General features: G+C 34.9%; 1 protein-coding gene across 1 annotated transcript in view; it reads right to left on the bottom strand.

Annotated features, from left to right (window-relative positions):
• Nucleotides 1–2,346: 2,346 nt before the first annotated feature.
• ASZ1 (ankyrin repeat, SAM and basic leucine zipper domain containing 1) overlaps nucleotides 2,347–21,889 on the bottom strand; it is a 103,959-nt gene continuing 84,416 nt past the window's right edge. The window contains exons 11-13 of the mRNA XM_020976049.2: nucleotides 10,329–10,434; nucleotides 9,054–9,167; nucleotides 2,347–2,633 (exon numbers count right to left, since the gene is read on the bottom strand). Coding sequence (XP_020831708.1) covers nucleotides 2,481–2,633; nucleotides 9,054–9,167; nucleotides 10,329–10,434 — 373 coding nt within the window. The 3' untranslated portion in view covers nucleotides 2,347–2,480. The remainder of the gene's footprint in view (nucleotides 2,634–9,053; nucleotides 9,168–10,328; nucleotides 10,435–21,889) is intronic.

The raw sequence follows: 21,889 nt of genomic DNA, 5'->3' as shown, positions 1-21,889 counted from the left end.
AGACACATAACACTTACTAGCTGTGTGACCCTGAGCAAGTCACTTAACACCACTGCCTAGCCAAAAAAAAAAACAAACAAACAAAAAAAAGAGAGACCTGTTCTAATAAATTGATAATAACTGAAATGTAGTCTATCATTTTTAGGCTTATTGATACCTTGAAATGAAATGAGATTTTTTTCCTCAAGTGTTTTAATCAGATCAGATAATCACAGAGCCAGAAGGGAGGTAGTAGCTTCAAGTGTAATTATTATTTTATCTAATTTAACATAAATATTTGAGAAAAAGACTTCACAACCACTTCAGAAGCATTACTATCCTTAAGTTTTCTTAATATTAATTTATCTTAGCCTATGAATAAATAATACATTAAAAGAAAATCAAATTCAGCTCAATCCCTATTCTATATTGATAATGAATGAAGCATTAGATGTGTCCGTAAGATTTTACTCTATTGTTGATACTTAAAATATACAGATGTTCCTCATTGATGATAATTATGTTCCTGAAGTGTTTTTTAACAGAGATTAGGCATCTTAAGTAGAGTTCCTTATCTAAAACTCCTCACGGTGAATACATTTTCATAAAGCAAGTTACCACAGCTCTTTGCTTACCTTAAGATAGAACTGCACTTTTATTTTTGTTTGTTTTAAATGATAAACATAAGCACTATTGGTGTGTGTAGGAGAAACCTAATAAACTAAATTATTTACATTTCTCCAAGTAGTTTTCTGATCTTGTTAACGTCCACAAATTTTCAAGTAGTTGTAATAATTGAGTTTGTGCTATTTAAGTTTACTTTTTTAGAGCCAAAAGAAGAAATGTAGCTAGTGAAAGAGATACTTATCTATAAGATACACCTACTGGAAAAGGAAAACGATTCATAGTAATAGGAAAACTTGCTTTTTATTAACCCTGTTATCCTTATTATTACAACTGGAAAACTATACCCTGTATCTGTGTACAATTAAGATTAAGTCATTTCTCCTTAAAAGAGTAATAGGACTACGGGGTAGTGGAAAGAGCAATGGACATGGAGCCAGAGGGCCTGGATTTTCTTGGCTTTGCTACTAGGCCAACTGTGATACCTTGGGCATGTCATGTAATGTCTCCGAGGATCAGATTTTTCCTCTGAAAAAATGAGGGAGTTGGATGAGATGATCTATAAGGCTTCTTCCAGCTTTAAATCCTATGACAATCTGCTATTAATAAATGATGATTGTTTTTAGTCTAAATTTTATTTTTCTATCTTAAGTCCAATCTATTTTCCAATCCATTGAAGTCTAATTCAGTTTATGAGGGAGATGTGCTTCACTTTGCTAAAGAGCAAATGACAAACAGTTAAAATCTCATCTCAGACACTGATTCATGGTGTGATCATTTGCTTTCACATGGTTGAACATGTTCTCAGAAATAGAATGATTAATCTGGCTCTATTGTTTCTGTTGAACTGACATATAGAAATCACTACTCATCATATCTCCTCACACTCTTATTCCTTGCTACAATTTCTTCCCCTCTCTTGTTTACCTTTCAAGCAGTTGCAGATCAACCACATCTGTTGTAAGCATGGCACTCAGCCAAGAAAGAAAATTAACTCCTATATTCACAGTTAAGTTAGTCCTTTTCTTTTCCTTTTTGTTTGCCCATGTCTCTTTTCCTCATACCTAACCCTGAATAAGAGGAAACCAAAATGGATACTGTATTAGTTTTCAACAAACTGACAAGAGAAATATAATAGTTAACATCCATTTTCAACATAAATCTAAAGTAACACCTTAAAAAACCGTATCAAGCATCATAAAATCACCTAATCACATTCACAATCAGTTTGGCAAAATAACTATTTTACTAGCTATTACTTATTTAATTTTATTACTACTCCTTTGTATTTTCCCATGTTTTGTTTCATAATTCTAAAAATGTTACATTTGGCTGGTACTTTTATTAACACTGATTAGAATGCTTCAAAACCATTATATTTTGCAAATTTTATAAATGAGAAAATTTCATCTTAAGGACCAATATAAAATTCCAAAGGAAAGACATATTTTGGACTAACAGAAAACACTTTATACTTCTCTGAGACATATCAACATAAACACCTTAGAGAATATTTTCCAAATTACAGGGAAAAAATGTATTCCACATGGGCACAGTTTTTCATTCCTGCGCAAAACACACACATTAATATGGCAGATCAAAGACAAACTAGGTAAAACTTTATTTCGAGGTGATCAATAGTCATATACGATATTCAAATGAATTTTTTAAAATCATAGCATTACTGTTGTTTACATCTTTATCAAAATTAACAAATTAAATTTAGAAATCTGACAGAGAAAAATCTGTGAAGAAACATGAGCGACTTTGTTTCTGAAATGCTTCTATAAAGTGAGAGTATAAAACAACATAAATGATAGTTCTCAACTCTCTTCCAAAGGCAAGACTATACACATTGCTCAAAATAAGAACTAACATTAGCTTTTCTGGAAAGTTAGCTTGCAAATGAAAAGGAGAAACCCAAATCCGCATACTGTAAATGCTGCCCTCTTCAAAAATCTGGTATTCCAGGCAGAATATGTTTCTCTAGGCAGTACACGACAGGGATCATTTTTCTGGTCATTTTGCAACTAATATTTGATATGAGAAAAGAAATAGAAATTAGTGAACTAAAATATAATAATTTCTAAAAGAAGACATTTGATATTGAAAACCTCAAGGGTGAGTACAGCTCATCTAACCCAAAGGCTTCCTCAAAGGGTGCTGTTGTTTTTTACTTCATATGTGACTTAAAGTGGCATTATAGTAATAGATTAAAGCTCTGCTATTCTTAATCAAGGAAGACTTTCAATGAAGATAAATGCCTTTTAAAACATTCTAAATGACTTTTGATAATATCCCATTATGAAAAAATGCATGAACATTATATTAGAAATAAATAATTTCATATATAAATGTATCAAAAGTTTCATTTGAAATTGGTTAGAAAACTGATGTGAGGCTTGAAACAAGTTACCTAATAGGAATGCTGACTGATAGACACTATATCATCTTCCCTTTAAGTATCAATGATATACAGAACAATATACGATTATAAAATATTCCTACAGAAAATCTGTACTCTGAAATTTATCCAAGAGTTATTGAAATTAGATATTTAAACCCTGTTTTTAATTAAAAAATTTTAATGGCTGCTTTAACACCTCTTTGGAAAAAACTTATTTTGTCCAACTTTGACAGACCCCTTCAAACAAATTCCATGTTGAGGATCCCACATTAACACACAAAATATAAAATTAAAGATCTTTAAAAGATAAAAAATGTCCAGGCACTTTTATAGAGTGATATTTGCTGGAAACATCTTGTGCTGGACTGGTGCTATAAATACTTTCAACTTAGCAGAAATAACTACTTCTAAAACCTACAATGTAAATATTTAAGGAAAGGAGTCTGCAAAATTAATTTTAAGTTACAGTTGAATAAAGGACTTCAATGCCAATCTCATTAATACTATATTCTTTAGCTTAACTTCCACATGGCTTCATTCAGTAACAGATTCCTTTTTGACACTGATGCTCCATTTACCGAATCCTGGGATGGTCATTCCTTTTACTAACCAATTACTTAAACTGACCCTTTCTGACAAGAGCCTGTCATTGTGTTGGTTTGAAAGTGAGTGATGTGGTGTTAACGTCTAGCCTTGACCTCTCCCCTACCCTCTTTCTTTGTCCTCCGTACACTTATCTCTGATAACTCATACCTTCCTGAAAAAAAGTAAGTACTCGCTAGTCATTATTAGTATCTTTTGCACTATAAAAGGAATAGTGGCTGAGTCCCCAAATCTTGTAGCCTTGACACTCCCCCAAATCAAAATCTCATGACCACTTGTTTTGAGAAAAGCACAGATATGCTTCTAGGCAATGACCCAAGATATTGGCTCTATAAATTACTTTAAATGTTTTTGCCCCCCATGGTATCATACAGATCCACAAAGTATTTGCTTATTTCATGGACATAAATGTATTAAAATCAGACTTTATGAAAAAAAATAGGACTCTGACCAAACCAGGGAAACAGAAAATTTCTGACTAAGAATTTTAAAAAATGAATATCAAAATCCCTGATTATATTATAATTGCTGTATTTTGGAACCTTAGTTCCTTAAGTAATGGTTCAAAATGTTTTCCATCTAGTAATCACATTCTCCTCACTCCAAAGTGTCAAAATCCTCCAAGGGGGGAAAAAATCATCTTTCATTTGGAGGGTCTACTGTCAAATATATTAGGAGCTCTATAATTTTGATTTTGTCATGGCCATTACTGGAAGCCAATGTTACAGACAAGGAAGTATGGAGTATATGAACTTAAAGCGATTTAAGAATCAAAAGATGGTGGTTACATACATATATGGTCTCTGAGGCCCCTTACAGCTTTAGTTCTATGATCCATATATAGTTCACAATTCAAGAGTGACATCAGTAATCAGGTGTTTAGTGGTTTACATGAACAGGTTCTATCAATCACTCTAAATTTTTTTAGACCTAAGTTTGACAAATACAGCTTTAAAATAAATGCAACTCCAGAAAGTATTCTCCTTTGCTTCTCTGTACCTGAAGTGGCTTGTCTGGTTCTATAAATTTAGATTATGGTGACATCAAGCTTAAGCTCTGTCCATGAATAACTGGAAGATATTTCCTTTCTTAAGATGTTCCCTGACTCCTCCTCTTAGGAAAGTAAAGTTTTTGTATGGAATTTGTAGCATATGGATCTACTAGTCTTTTGTGTTTTTTCTTTTTTTGGGGGAAGGGTTGTTTTGCACAAAATTTATTGGCATTTACTTATATGGAGAAGTTATTACTAACCATGCCTCTGGAATCCTACTCCCAAATCTTTTCGAAGTATTGAGATAAACTTTAGTTTTCAAAATCTATTGTCAGTGAAGTGCTAGCTTTTAGTATGGTCTTGAGAGCAGATTAATATTTAATTTGAGGGATAGGGTTAGCTAAGTTTAGGGAAGCTCATTACCAGTAGGCTGGCCACATAGTGATGATTCTTTGGCCAAAGGAATCCATGAAATTAAAGTATAATTTTAGAAATTAAGAGAAAAATACAAAGTAGCCTCTAGTCTTATGTAAAACCTCTTCTACTTCTCCTATGAAGATAACAAAGTGACAGGGAAGCAGACAACTGAGTTCTACAAATCATGATTTCTGAACTTTTAATAGACATTGACTGCTGGTACTATAAATGTGAAATATTTGTCCAGTGAAAAAGGAGGACCTCAATCACATCAATGTTTAGATACTTGCTAATAATACCATCTAGTTCTCCTTGTTTTTGTGAAGATAAAGTGAGTTAACATATTTAAAATCCTTTGTAGACCTTAAAATGCTCTATAATGCTAGCCGTTATTAAGATTACTGCTATAAATGAAAACAAGAGGTAGTTAGAACTAACTGGAAAATAGTTCATGATCCTCCAAAGACGAAAGTAAAGAGTCAGTGGAATTGGTTTGATATTTCTAAAGGCAGTAAGAAGCATCATTTCATGGGACAGATAGTTGTATTATTCTGCAGTGCCCAAGATGAATATGAATAGACAAACTTCGTCACCCCAAATCATCATGAAGAGAACTTATAGCAAAAAGTTTGTAGGTGATGAGGAGGTAGAGAAACTCTCTCTATATACTATATATGACAATCTAAATTAAACTGGTGCATACTTTAATGCTTGGTGACGTCAATGCAAAAGTGAGCATACGGAATGATAGTGAAAATTATGTTGGAAAATATGGTTCAGGAGACAGAAATGGGAGGCTAGAAGTTCACAGAGGCTATACAGTAGCCTCTCACCTCTATTCATGAATACTGTCTTCATAAATAAAGTAGGCACTGTGCATGATGAACATCAAATAATACCTCCCCCAAAATAAAATAATTGTATTCCAATACACAAGAAACACCTGGTTACAGACATGGGACTAATTTTCACATCATCTGTCTGTACACAGTCCGATTCTGACCTTGTTATATGCAAACAGCAATGTTAACATAAAATTAGAAAAATAATTAAAAATAAGTGGATATGGAATTCAATTCAGACAACTCCAACCTAACCTATTTAAAAAAAATAAAAATCAACAGATATTATCATTTCCCAAAGAAATTTAAATGATATAAAGCAATTGCTCCAGCAAGGATATCAAAAGAGATTAGAACGTATTTCAATGTGACTTTCTTGCCAGGAGAAAGATGGAAGCCATGGGTAACACTGGTGTAGAATATAAACTTGTTTGTAAAATCTTATGAAGGATGGTGGAAGACAATGAGTAGAGTCATCTCATAAAACAGAAACAGTCAAAGGAAAAACAAGTTTATAGGAAATTGTTAAGAGACTCAAATAGCAGAATCAACTTGAATGCATTTAAGAATGAAATTAGAAGGGCAAGAAACTGATGAAAAATTAAAAATATCTGTGAAGATTTTTATAACAAACTCTTTACTCGCAATACAATGGCTCCATTATATTTGAACTCAACATAACAGGCTTAGATTTCAAGTATGAGGAAGGAGACACGGCATTAGTGGAAAACCAGATAAGATGGATAGCTAGATTAACAAATGTATAAGAAGAGATCTGTGGTAGAGGTGCTCCAAATAAGATTATAAGATCAATTCTCCAGATACAGGAAAGAAGCTTAAAAAATCCCAAAATAAACACTACCTTCTAAATACCAATAAAGAGTGACCAAGAAAATATCAGTAACTATTAACCCATAGGCCTAATTCCCCATCTCTGTAATATATAGGAGGGTTCAGAGGACCAATTGATGATGGTGTGAGAAGAGAATGGGCAGGCTTTTCCAAACAATATTCCAAAGCAGAATATAACTTTACACTCACATACTTGATATAAAGGCGAAGTGAATATATGATTCTATTGTGCTCATTATTTGTTGACTATAAAAATGTATTTGATTTGGTAGAGCAAAATGCCACTCTACCAAAAACAAAATGTCTATCAAACATGTTATATGTTGTTACTTCTTTTAAGTAATCTTGATAAAGTGGCATTTTGCTCTACTAAACTAAATCCCTTTTCATGGTTAATGAATAAACACAATAGAATCATGTATTCACTTCATTTTTATGTCAATTGTTTGAGAATAGCTCTAACGTTAAATATAAAATTCCTTGAAAGAAGTAACAACAGAGGTAAATTTGATAACCACCTGTTTACCAAACATGGTATATAAATAGACAGATTCTCCCACAAATGTCTGCCCACTTCCACAAATGATACACAATTCAGAGTCCAAGTAAAAGAGGGTTCTAGATGATGAGCTCTAAGAGATGCTCCAGTTTTTAGAGGACATTGTAATGAAGAGATCAAGCCCCAGAAAACTGCAGAGCCTTCTAAATGAGATTATTTATCACTCAAAAAAATCTGACATAATTATATAGCAAAAAACAAGTGCATGAATGACTATTTTCTAAACTATGATGGGTAAACAAATACACAACTCATAGTCCATCAGTACATTTATCTTATACCAACACTGGGGTTATGAACTAGTCCCAGAATTGAATACGAAGAAGGAAAAGAGCTGCGTAGTGTTTGGAAAACCATACAGTGCTTTTAGTGACCTCAAGCTGCTCCTTGAAACAAAGGCCCATAACATCAAAATTCTTCCTGTGATGCTGTATGGCAGTCATGGAAGACCAATCTCAGATGAATTCATGGTTAGGATCACCCAAAGGGCAAACTAGAGGTAAATGGTGGGGATGAGAAGGCTGAAACATTACTGTTGAGGAGTTGGGGGTAAATGGAAGTAAGTGGAATAAAGGATGCCCCTCAGACAGATCTATGACTAGAAAATGAGGTGAACCAAAGCCTCTATATGCCTTTGTTATTCATGGAATATCAGAACATCTAGACAAAGTTTCCTTAAATAGTGGGTGGACAGTAGAGAATTATAGGAGGACAAGAGCAAGAGTCACAAAAAATGAGATGGTGTGAATGGATTTAAATCTTCACTAATAGAGGAAGTAACCACATGAATGAGATGATATACGCAGTGAGATACTACTATGCATCACTATCTTTCTCCCTAAGTTGTACTTTGGAGTTTCTTGACCACGCACCAGAAACATCTTCATCCTGAATGCTTACTCCAGCTCTGAAATTCACACATTAGAAGTATCTTCATCCAGCAGCCTTTCCCTCTGACTGGCTGGATCCTCTCAAATACTGCATTTAAGAAGGTGCCCAGGACTTATTCCTTTCTAGGATCCACTCCAGACTTTCTCCACTATGCCTCTTGTTTCTAACCTCTCCTTTATAGCTTCCTTTTATGGGTTGAATTCCTCCAATAGAATGGAAGACCCTTCAATGCAGACTGTCTTTCTGCTTAATTCTGTATCCCCAGTGCTTAGCACAGTGCCTGGCACATAGTAACCACTTAATAAATGCTTTCTGACTGACTGATTTGGTTCGACTGCAAACTAGGAAATGATAAAGTAAAATGGTTTGGAGTTGCTGTGGACTAGTAAATATTTTAGGGCAAGAAACTTTTTGAAAATTATATTAAAGATTATCTTAGACTATTTTTATCTAAACTACATAAAATACAGGTATATTTTACTTTATAAAACAAATGTGCTCCTAAAATGTTTATGTATATCAAATTTATATAATAATCACTAAAAAATTGAGAGTTTATCCTAGTAATGAACTAAGGGAAAATCCTTTAACGATACAGATTATCATTTACTCAATTTGCTCTTTTCCAATAAACTAAATTTCATATATCCATTTTTTTTTTTGCTTTTTGATGAGGAAATTGGGGTTAAGTGACTTGCCCAGAGTCACAAAGCTAGTAACTGTCATGTGTCTGAGGCTGGATTTGAACTCAGGTCCTTCTGACTCCAAGGCCGGAACTCTATCTACTGTGCCACCAACCTGCCCCCTATCCATTCTTCTTAAAGCAAAAAACTCATATACTTGTACTCAAGACAATCTAATTTGTCATTTTACAATGTAAATACATACCTTCTGAATTAAGTCTTTTAGTTTACAGACTTCTTCACCCAGATCTTCAACATTACAAACCAAATTTTCACAAACTGATGTAAACCTTTGGGAGGATCCCCATTCTAGTACTATCTGTTAAGATGGCCAAAATGTATGTTTTAGAGAATGGAAAACAACTGCTGCCAACTATATACATATAAATACATTTCTTAAAGTAAACAACACATATTATAGGTGTAAGGGTAAGAACTAGACCTGTGATTTTACTGATATAGGGAATTCCCAGATGAAGATTCTATCAATACTGGCCAGTACCTTCTGTGTAACTTAGAGAGCTGTCTAGTGTCAAACTCCGCAAAACACTGCTATTTGAATCAGATTAAAATGTAATTGGAAAATGTTTTACAAAATAAAAAAATACAACAAAACACAGATAATGTTAATTTCTGGTTTTCTAAGTTGATATGTGGCATTTAGGAATAAAACATATTTGAGTTTGACATTATTGGTCTAGAACACTGAGAGGTTAGGTGACTAGTCCAGGGTCACAAAGACATTTGTTTTGTTCATAATGAACAGTGACAATGAAACTTAATCAAAGTACAGAAAAATAAATTAACTTTTAAATACAGAATTAAAATAGCCTTTATATTTACTAGGTTTGTATTACATATGGGTATATAAAGCACATCTATGTGTAGATGCACATTTTCATCAAATCACCCTATGAAAACATAAACAAAAACTAAGTTTCTCATACTAGAGTCACAAATGATATAGAAATATTCTAGAGAAGCCCTGACATTTTAAACCATACACAAAAATTGATGAACCTAATGAGCAGACAAACTATAAGGTATCCATTGTCATAGGCTTCCACTAAATGGTTTCCTATTTTAAAATTGTGATCATTTCCAAATATAGTTTTTTTCCAAAATTTCTCACGAAAGATTGTAACACTAAACACAATATCTTGTTTCAACTTCCACTTGGACTTTATGTTTTAAACAACTGAATTATCAATCAGGAAAAAAGTAGTTTTACTCATTCATTAATCACTTGTTCAAAATTTAGTCCAGGTAATTATCTTTTTAAAAGTTGGAACATATGCGTGTTTTAGGTTGGTTAGCAGGAAACAAAACAGAAAATTTTAGCAGATTATTGAGCATGTATTTCATATAATTATGGGGATTTATATAATTTCACCAAATCACTGTTTTTTCATTTATAATTAAGTTACTTTAAATACAGTTGACCAGTTATTTTCATTTAATGGTATATTTTGCTGATTACCTTATGAGAATTTACTGGTAACTGGTTAATTATGTTCTGCACTGCTTTAGTTAAATGACCACACTGTTTGCTTAATTTCAGCAGGAAATTGAGGAACTCATCACCACTAAAAGGGAAAAGAGAACAAAATAAGAATTACTTGAACAACCAAGTTGTTTGTCAGTTCAACAATTTGATCCAATACATTATAACTGCCATAATGTACAGATCACTCTCTTGGGCTCTGTGGGAATAACAAATTGTAAGATCACTTCCTTCATGGAGCTTGCCATATAATAAGGGAATACTGACACTATGCAAAAAAACCCATAATACAAAACAATACAAAATAAGAGAGGCTGCGATTATTACCTTATGGCAAGAGGGTTTCATGAAAAAGGTGACATATGACTGGGCTTTCAAGGACCGGCTCAATTTCAATAGCTGGAGGTGGAAGGAGAGATTACAATCCAGGAACAGGGACAACACAAGCAAAGATATAAGAACCGGAAAGTGGGAAAGGGGAATAGTGAATGCAGTTTTATTGAAGCCTAGAATATATACGAGATATGTTATGAGATAAAGCTGGAATGGCAGGGTGGTACCATATGTAGCAGCTAGAATGTCAGTAAGATATTGAATTTTATTTGGAAGACAGCAAGAATTACTCAAGAACTTTGGGCAAAGGAGTGATATGACAGATTTACAGAAAAGAAGATTAATCTAGCAGTGAAATGAGCAGGCTGCAATGAGAGCTTGTACTAGTGTAATAAAAGAGAACACAGAAAATAGATAAGAACAGCATTGATGAAGTAGAATTGGTAGTAATCACTTATATGGAAAAGGTGAGAGAAAAGGAAGACTTGGAGATAAGACAAAGAATTTAAACACAGATTAAGTAATGGTAATGAAACATATATATATATATATATATATATATACACACACATATCTGAAAAATATATAGAAAGTTGAAAAGATTTTGGTAGAAAGATAAAAAAGTGAGTTATTGATATGCTGGATATGAAATTATGGAGAGTCTTCAAGATGGAGCTATCATGTAGGCAGTTGGAAAAAAGAGTCTGCATTTTGAGAGGTCAGGGCCAGATATACAGATACATAGGATTCTTATCTGCGGAGTTAAAAGTTGAAGTCATGGAAGTTACTGAGGCTAAGGGGAAAAAATAAAAAGAACTTGGAACCCTGGGGATTCTCATTTTAAGAGGGAATCCAGGCAATCCAGGCACAGAGAAGAAAAAAGCCAACATAGGAGGCAGTAAAAGATCAGTTAAAGGAAAATTAAGAGATTCATTGTAGAAAGTCAAGGAAGGAGAGATTATCCAGGAAGAAGGGGTGGTCAGTAGCATCAAATATTATATAACGGTCAATGGTAATGAAGGCTGAGGAAGGACCATTGGACTTAGCTCTACGCATGTAACTGGTAAGCTCTGAAAGTAGCTTTAGCAGAACAGTGAGAATGGAAGGCTATAGGAGTTAAGGAAATGAAACTATAAGGTATAAACTACTTTTTATAAGTCTAGCCATGAATAGGAAAAGAAAGCTAGGTAGACACCTAGATGTGACAGAAAGTTCAAGGAGAGATTTCAGAGGATTGGGGATATCTGATAGTACTTAGTTATTTTAGAAGGAGCCAGTGGTGAAAAAGTGACTGAAGATGTACAAGACAGAGTGAACAGAAGACTGATTGCTGGGGGTAAAGTTATGTGGGAGGTGGGAATGGGATAAAGAAAAAAAAAGAAGATATCCGAGGGGCAGCTAGGTGGTGCAGTGGATAGAGCACCGGCCCGGAAGTCAGGAGGACCTGAGTTCAAATCCGGACTCAGACTAAACACTTGACACTTATTAGCTGTGTGACCCTGGGCAAGTCACTTAACCCCAATTGCCTAAAAAAAAAGAGAGATATTAGCCTTGGTAAGGAAAAGAACTGTCATATTCCTCAGGAGGAAAACAACAATAGCTAACAAAGTTTTAAGGAACAGAATGGGAAACCTAAAGAAACTCCTGCTGGACGCATCAATCTTCTCAGTTTAGTAGTAAGCTAGGTCATTTGTTTCTTTTTGGGGAGTCGAAGTCTAGAGAAACTAGGAGGCTTGAGAAAAGGGAAAAGTCTGGAATAGTTTGCTTGAAGAATGAGTTGGGGAATTAATATAGCAAAGAAGGACTATACATACAGTATAAAAGTACAGAATGGCCTTGAGCAGCAGATAAGGTATAGCTAAGGTCTTATGTAGCCTTATGTAGGTTAAAGTGTGATTTTATAACTTTTTTTGCGGAAGCTCAATGCCCTGGGGAAATAGGAGGAAGTAGATAGTGGATATCACTGAGGGGATACAGCTATCATACACTGTATTCTATCCAAACTAGCTCCCTGTACACGACACATAACACTAAGATTGCAAATAAGATTGACTGGGTAAATGGTGGCACTACTGACAAACAGTGAAGTTAGAAGTGGCATTATTTTGGGGAAAAGTTAATAAGTTTAAGTTTAGATATGGTAAAAATGAGTTACCAGAAGGATATACAGATGAAGGCAATCAAGGTATGGAGGATGAGAAAAAAGGTCAGGCTGGAGATACAGATTTGAGAATCACTTTCAGAAAGTGACAGCTGAAGCTATGGGAATGAATGAAATTACCAAAGGTGGAAGTGAACAGAGAAGGAATCATGGGGAACATTTACATTTAAGGAGCTGGGAAAGGTCACTCAAAGAGCCAGAGAAACAATAGTTAGAGGGGTATAGTAGGAACAAGAAAAAAGTACTGGCAAATGAAGGAAAGAAAGAATTTGGTCACAAGGAATGAGTAGCCCATAAGTGTAAAAAATTCTTGCAAAAAAATCAAGGAGGACAACGTGGAAGTTATATAAACTGATGACAGAATTGATGATTTTTGAGTGAAAAATTTCAGTAGTGCAGCGAAAACAGAAACTAGATAATAATTCATAGCTAACATTTACAGCACTTGTTATGTGCTAGGCACTGTGTTAAACACTTTACAATTATTATCTTATTTGACTCTCACAATAACCCTTGGAGATAGTTGCTATTATTATCCTCAATTTACAGATGAAGAAAGTGAGGCAAACAGAGGCTAAGTGACTTGCCCAGGGTCTGAGGCCAGTTTTTAATTCAGTTCTTCCTAACTCTAGGCCCTGTGCCACCCAGCTGCCTTAAATTCTAAGGGAAAGTAGGCTCCGCGAATAAATAAGGAATATGATGCATTAGGTCTGATAACATTGTCTTTTCCTAAGCGACTTGCCCAGGGTCACAAAGCTAGTGTCTGAGGCCACATTTGAGATCAGGTCTACTCCTGACTCAAGGGCCAGCACTTTATCCACTGTGCCACCTAGCTGCCCTGTCTCATTACATTTTTAAGAAATCTGTTAGTGAAAGAAAGCTGAAGTGATAATTGGATGGGGTAGAAGGACTGAGATAATGCCAGGCCTTGACTCTTTACTCGACATACTTAAACAATCCATAAATCCTGTCATTTTTGCTTCTACATCTGTTCCATTCTCACTACTGAAAACTCCATTTTGCTTATATGTAAAAAGAGAGAGAGAGAAAATGTGAGTGTGTGTATGCGCGTGCGTGCACATATGTCTACGTGCGTATTGTTTGATTTTTAAAGTCTTAATCCAGAGACTTACTGTGTGTGGTTTATAGCATGGAGGTAATGCTGGCTTCTTGAAGGCTACGTCAGCAGAGTTCAGTCATGCAGCCAATAAATTAACAAGTATTTATTAAGCACTTGCTTTGTGCCAGGCACTGTGCTAGACCACAGAAACAAGACAAAATGGAACAGTCTCTGCCCTCAATGAGTTTATATTCTATGAAGACAATTTGTATCTATATAAGTATATACAAAGTAAATACAAAATAAATACAAAGTAGATTAGGGAGAAGTTCAGAACTAGTTGCTAGGGATATAAAAAAAGGCTTCTTGTAGAGTGGAACTTGAGCTGAGTTTTGAAATAAGTGATTTTACAAGGTAGAGCAGAAGACAGAATACATTCCAGGTGCTGAGGACAGCCAGTGCACAGGCAAGGAGACAGAAGATTTATGTGGGTCTTATGTGAGAAACATGAAAGCCAGTTCAGCCAGACCACAGAGTATGGGAAGGAAGAATATTGACTAGAAATGCTGATTACAGACTGTAAAGGAGCTTTTTCAAAAGGCAAACAGGATTTTATAATTCATGCTAGAGGCAGCAGAGAGTCACTGCAGTTTATTGAGTAGAGGAATGAAATGGTCAAATTGAGGAAAACCACTTTGGCAGCTGTGTTGAGGATGGATTGGAGTAGGGAGTGACTTCAGACACAGTGGCAATTAAGATGATGAGGCCTTAACCTGAGGTAATGGTTTATATAGTAGACAGAGTATTGCATTTGGAGTTAGAAAGACATAAGTTCAAATCGCATTGACATTGTGTAACAATGGACAGATCACTTAATATTTCTCAACTGCAGTTTCCTCATCTGTTAAATGGAATAACTATATTAATAATAGCTAGCATTCATAAGGCACTTTAAAATTTGCAGAGCCATATAGTGTACCTACTTTACAGGGTTATTATGACATAATGTATGCAAGTGTTTTGTTAATTTTAAATAGTCATATAAATGTTAGTTATGATTATGAATATATTCATTATCATTGTCTTGTCTGATATGGTTCACTAGAATGGCTCTGAGATATTATTTTACATTTATTCTTTTGTATTTAATGCACAGGAAGATGAAGATAAAGTAACTGCTTTTTATAGTTGAATAAAAGTAGGTTCACTGATAACATCCTTGGTACACTGCTAGAAATAGAAAGCAAAAGGATATGTATCAATCCTGTTCCATGATTCTTAACTCCAGTGCAAGATTTCTATACTTGAAAGCTCTTATTCCTTGTAGCATGAACATTTGTTATAGTGACATCTATTTAAAAATCTTAAAGTTTCTGTGAATGAATGAAAAAGCATTTATTAAACATTTACTACATGCCAAGCGCTGTCCTAGGGACACAAATAGAAGATCAAGGCAGTTCCTGCTCTCATGGAGCTCATACTCTAATTGTAGAAATAACACATATTAGAGGAGGACAGACTGTGAGGCCCAGAGATATGGAAAGGTATCATAGTAGTACCTAATATCCAGTGGTCCTTAGGGCACATTGGCAGGGCAGATGGTAAAATTCAGTGGCTCTCCATTTTACTGGAAGAATTATACTTAAATGGAAGAATTATACTTACTGAGTTCCACTAACAAATCCTGAAGGCCAAGGCATTTGTTCAATAGTTGCTGACACAACGATGGCCAAATTAATGTGCAAGTCAGTCCCAGAAGGCATTCTATTCTTGAATCTTGCCATTTCATAGGCTCCATTGAAATGTAACTACGGTTATATTTGACAAATCTGATGGCACGTACCCATTATCATTCTTTGTTACTGCTCAATAAATCAATGTCTGCTTGCTACAAACATATTTCTACAGCATTACAATGTCTGTTCATGTATTCTTGCTCTAAGAACACATCAATTCTCTTCTTTCTGTGTTAATACCTCTATAGCTGTCTTATGTTCCACTGATATAGTACAGGTTTTGTTTTTAAAAGATACCTTCCAAATCTGCTGTGGTCTGTTTAACATTTCTTAAAATGTGTATTAAGACTGCTACTACATAGGTATTGAACATTTTCTTCCATTCAGATTTTATTTCAAGATGCCAATCTTTTACTATATTCAGCCACAGCCTTCAATCTTTTATATCTTTTACGTTTCTTCCTTGGAAGAGACACAGGTATATGTAGGTTATCACCTTCATCCATTTGTTCAATGTAACTTCCAGATTCAAACTCATAGCCTTCAGTCTCTATTTTCCCTTGGTGTATGTTAAGAATTTTACACTTACTAAGTCCAAATGACATTCTGTTATCATTAGAGAAAGACTCCATGAGATGACAGAGCTGTTTACTTTCTTCAGTGTAGCCACTTAATTTGATGCCCTTAATGTACATAAGATGCTTTTCTTCAACTCTTTTTTGATTTAGAAGTCACTTAGTTCTATTTAGGAGAGGGGATAATGGATCTAAGGCTAAAAAGAACCACAATAAGTTCAAACTATCTATATCCCTAAAAAAATGGCAACTTTTATATGAATTGTTCTTGACATTACTTATTGGTTTTGAATTTTAAAGAGAGAACAGCTTCCCATGTAGACATAAATTACTAAAATGTTTTCATTACACTTGAGCCTATTTTACATATTTGCAGTATGTTAATAAATCAACAGAGAGAAAAACTGAGTGCTAGACTTTGCAATACTCAACAAAGGCAGTATAATATGTATTGCAAAAATATTTACACGTGTATATACATATATACACATACACTGTATATACATGTATGTGAATAAATTTGTAGAGAAGTTAGATTTTTAGATACTTTGATATAACTCCCCTGCCATTCATAATATTAATATTGCATAAGTTTTCTCTTTTTCATTTTATTCAACTTACATTTCTGTATCAGATATCAGACTTTCACTGTGTTGGCACATATTAAGCACACCACTGTTAGCTGGGTTGGTCCTTAGTCAGATATGCCATCATTGGTTGATACTTAAAGTTGTTCTACCTTGAACGGCTGAAAGAACTTATACTTGTCTGGCATAATCTTTGATAACTTAGAGTCATTTCTACATCATGATGAAGTATAAGAGAAGACTTTAAGTGAAAAAGCATATATAGAGATATAGATACATATACACGTACACATTACAGAAACAATACACACATGTGTATGTGTGTACATGCATTTATATATGTATATATATGTATACACATACCACATAAATTTTTTTAAACCACTGAATTTTTAGCTGATAATACTTTGTAGTTTTATACTGAATCACTGTACCTTTCTTCCCTTTATTAGAGTTCTAATACAGTCTAGAGTACTTTGTCTCATTAATTAAGAATCCATTAATTTTCCTTGGGTCTATTCTTCTCAGTTATCCTTGTTTGGTACTGCATTGTATAAGCAGGGATCCTTTCTATGTCTAACTGTCAAATCTATCAATCAACAAGCATCAATCACAAGCATTTATTAACCACCTACCAATGGATGTTTCAAGCACTGTGCTAAGTTTTGGGTATACAAAGACAAAATGAGAATCCCTGGCTTTAAGGAACTTGCATTTTATTGGGGGAAGCCAACACATACCCAAGCACATATAGAATGCAAAGAAAGCAAATATAAGGCAAGTGAATATAAGGGAGTGAAGGCAATAGGGCAGGAATCACAAAAGGCTTCAGGTAGAATATGATGAGATGAGTTTTGAAAGAAACAAAGTATTCTAAGAAGTGGATGTGAGGAGGGAAGACATTCTAGGCATAGGAAAGAGTTAATATAAAGACATGGAGCTAAATACATTTTATAAATCTCGTGATAAACCAGGTCTTATCATTTTGAGGAAGAAAGTAAGTAACCTTCCAAAGTGGTTAAGTTTTTTGTGTTTTTTTTTTTAATTTGAGTAACACCGATAGTACAAGATTGAGTATTTTTCTTTGCAATACCTATGGATTTAGGATGAAATTAATATTAAATTATATTAGGATTCTACAGAAAGTTTGATAGAATATTATAATCATATATATATATGTAAAATTACAAAGCCAATGACACTTAAAAATAAGAAAATGTTTATCTCCAACACATACATTGTAAGACCTCAAATAAAAGATGAGTATGACAGAATATATTTTGACATTTACACACACACAGAGTCTACAAAAGTTATGTTGGAGTGGAATGGAGGTGATATAAGTTCTCAAAGGCTATGCCAATAGAGTTCAAACTCTGACAAGCTTTGAGTATAGTAATGGGCAAAAGATTATTTCTGTGCGCTAAAGACCAACCAAGCCAACTATGAAAAAGATTTTCAAAGTTCTGGGAGCCAAGATGGTGGAATAAGTAAGTCTCACCCTCCCTTACTGATCTCTGAAAGCCCAGAAAATATTGCCCTAGAACAGTTAAGCCAGAAGAAAGATGGGGTGCAGCAATACGGTAGCCCAGGAAGCTTGGAGAGATTAAAGGAGAGGCCCCTGTTGATCTGGGGGAAGGGGAGCAGTACAAGATGGAAGGCATCTCACCCAGTGGCAAGCCCCATCTCTGCAAACCAGGAGGAGATCCCAAGCACCAGGGGGAGATCCTGAGTGTTAGGTTGGTGGAGCAGGCAAGTGCCAACACCAGCACCTCCTGAGTACCTCAGCACAGGCAGGAGAAGTGGTAGACACCAGCTTGGAAAACTACCAAGTACACCAGCATTCTCCAGCAGCAAAATCTCATGGTGCTTCAACACAACTCCAGGAAACACAAATCCAAGAGGCACAGCTCCAGATTGGCAGATATCCTCCAGCAGCCAAATATTCAAGTGCTTTAAAGAAACCCAGGTGAGCAGGCATCCTTCAGGCGCCAGACTCCTCACCCCCATCCTAGGAGCTCCAGTGTTGCTGACCTCAGCTCACCACCAGGTGAGCTGCCAGATGCCTACAGCCTCCAGTTGCCAGCACCTGAGGCCCCAGCACACAAAGCCAGTAACCAGGTATCGGACTTCCAGCACAAGAAGCTTGAGTCAGTCCCCCCTGTGCACCAGCAAGAGAGCTCAATTTTAAAAGCCAAGAAACAGGCAAACACCATGAACAAAAAGGAGAAATGGATGATGACCACAGATTATTGCGGGGTCAGGGAAGATCAAGGCACAAATTCAGAAGAAGACAACATTGTTAATACACCCACATCTGAAACCTCAAAGGGGAATATGAACTGGTCTCAAGCCCAAAAAGCCTTCTTGGAAGAGCTCAAGAAGGATTTTAAAAGTCACATAAGAGAAGCAGGAGAAAAAACAGAAAAAGGAAAGAGAGAGTCTTCTAAAAGGAAGTTTAGGAAAGGAAGGACAAAAATTAACTGTAGAAAACAAGCCCTTAAAAAGTAGAATTGGCCAAATGGAAAAGGAGGAACAAAAACTAAAGAGAACTCCTTAAAAAGTAAAATAGGCCAAATGGAAAACAAGGCACAAAATATAATAGAAGAAAACAATTTGTTAAAAATTAGAAATTAGTCAAGTAGAAGCTAATGACTCTACTAGATACCAATAATCAGTTAAACAGAAACAAAAGAATGAAAAAAATAAAAGAAAAAGTAAAATATCTCATTGGTAAAACAACTGACCTCAAAAATAGATCCAGGAGACTAAATTATTGGTCTACCTGAAAACTATGATGAAAAAAAGAGCCTAGACAGCACCTTTCAGGAAATTGTGATGGAAAACTGTCCTGAGGTCCTAGAGCCAGAAGGTAAAATAGTCACTGAAAGAATGCACTGATCCACCTCCTGAAAGAGATCACAAATTGAAAATCCCAAGGAATATTGCAGCCAAATTCCAAAATTACCAGTTCAAAAAGAAAATGCTGCAAGCAGCCAGAAAGAAACAATTTAAATATCATGGAACCACAGTCAGGATTACATAGGACCTTGTGGCTTCTACATTAAAAGATCAGAGGGCACAGAATATGATATTCTGTAAGGCAAAGGAGCTTGGACTACAACTAAGGATCAACTACCCACTGAAACTAAGCATAATCTTTCGGAGGAGGAGGTAGACATTCAATGAAATAGAGGACTTCCAAACTTTCCTGATGAAAAGACCAGAGCTCAACAGAAAATATGATCTTCAAATACAAGACTCAAGAGAAGCCTAAAAAAGTAAACAGGAAAGAAAAAGACAACATGTTATTAATAAGGGCAAACTGTTTACATTCCCTACAAGGGAAGATGACACTTGTAAATCTTGAGAACTGTATCATTATTATGACACTTAAGAGGAGTATACATAGACAAAGGGCGTAGGTATAAGGTGACACTGATGTGATGACAAAAAAAATCTAAGTGGTGAAAAAGGATGGTTCTGGCAGAAGAGGAAAGGAGGAGGCAGACCAGAGTAAATTACATCACATAAAAAGGCACAAAAACCTATTACAGTGGAGTGAAAGAAGGCAGGGAGATGAGCATTGTTTGAACCTTATCAGATTTGGCTCAAAGAGGGAATAACATAATCAATTAAGAACAGAAATTTAACTTACCCTATAGCAACTTAGGAGGGGAAAAGGGAAAGAAAAGGAAGGGGGTGGATAGAAAGGAGGGAGGAAATAGTAAGGGTAAAGGTGAAAAAAAGGGAGGCGGCTGATAGAAGGGAAGGCAGACTGAGGGAGGCAGTGCTCAAAAGCAAAATTCTGGTGAGGAGGGAAAAGGAGAAAGGAGAAAGAAAAGCATAAACGGGGGGAAAATAGGATGGAGAGAATGACACAGTAATCATAACTGTGAATGTGAATGGGATGAACTCTCCCATAAAACAGAAGTGGATAGCAGAGTGGATTAAAAACCATACTCCTAGAATATGTTGTTAACATACATATTGTACGTATGTAATTTGAAGCAGAGAGATACACACAGAGTAAAGGTGAAAGGCTGGAACAGAATACACTATGCTTCAGCTGAAGTGAAAAAAAAATCTGATCTCAGATAAAGCAAAAGGAAAAATAGACCTAATCAAAAGAGATAAGGAAGGAAACTAGATCCTGCTGAAAGGTACCACAGACAATGAAGTAATATCATTACTAAACATGTATACATCAAGTGGTATAGCATCCAGATTCTTAGAGGAGAAGTTAAGGGAGTTACAGGAAGAAATACACAACAAAACTAACAAAACTATACTGGCAGGGGACCTCAATCTCCCCCTCTCAGAACTAGATAAATCTAATCACAAAATAAACAAGAAAGAAGTTAAGGAGGTGAAAAGAATTTTATCAAAGTTAGATATGGTTGACCTGTGGAGAAAAATGAATAGAGAAAGAAAGTAACATACTCTTTTATCAGCAGTACATGTCACCTTCACAAAAACTGACCATGTTTTAGGGCATAAAACCCTCACAATCCAGTGTAGAAAGGCAGAAATATTAAATGAATCCTTTTCAAATCATGATGCAGTAAAAACTACATGTAATAAAGGGTCAGACTACAGACAGACTACAAATTAATTGGAAACTAAATAATCTAACCCTAAAGAATGAGTGGGTCAAACAACAAATCACAGAAACAATAACTTCATCCAAGAGAATGACAATAATAAGACAACATACCAAAACTTATAGGATGCAGCAAAAGCGGTTCTTAGGGAAAATTTTATATCTCTAAATGCTTACATAAATAGAGACAAAAGAAACCAATAAATTGGGCATACAACTAAAAAAGCTAGAAAAAGAACAAAAATCCGCAATTAAATACCAAATTAGAAATTCTGAAAACCAAAGGAGAGATTGATAGAATTGAAGTCATGAAAACCATTGAACTAATAAATAAAATTAAGAGCTAGTTTTATGAAAAAAAAAAACCAATAAAATAGATAAACCTTTGGTTAATTTCACTTAAAAAAAGAAGAAAACCAAATTACCAGCATAAAAAATGAAAACGTTGGTAAATTCACCACCAATGAAGAGGAAATCAAAAT

This window comes from Phascolarctos cinereus, unplaced genomic scaffold, assembly GCF_003287225.1.
Source record: "Phascolarctos cinereus isolate Bilbo 61053 unplaced genomic scaffold, phaCin_HiC Scaffold_1;HRSCAF=81, whole genome shotgun sequence".
NCBI classification, from domain to species: Eukaryota; Metazoa; Chordata; class Mammalia; order Diprotodontia; family Phascolarctidae; genus Phascolarctos; species Phascolarctos cinereus.
This window is presented reverse-complemented; position numbering and strand designations above follow the sequence as displayed.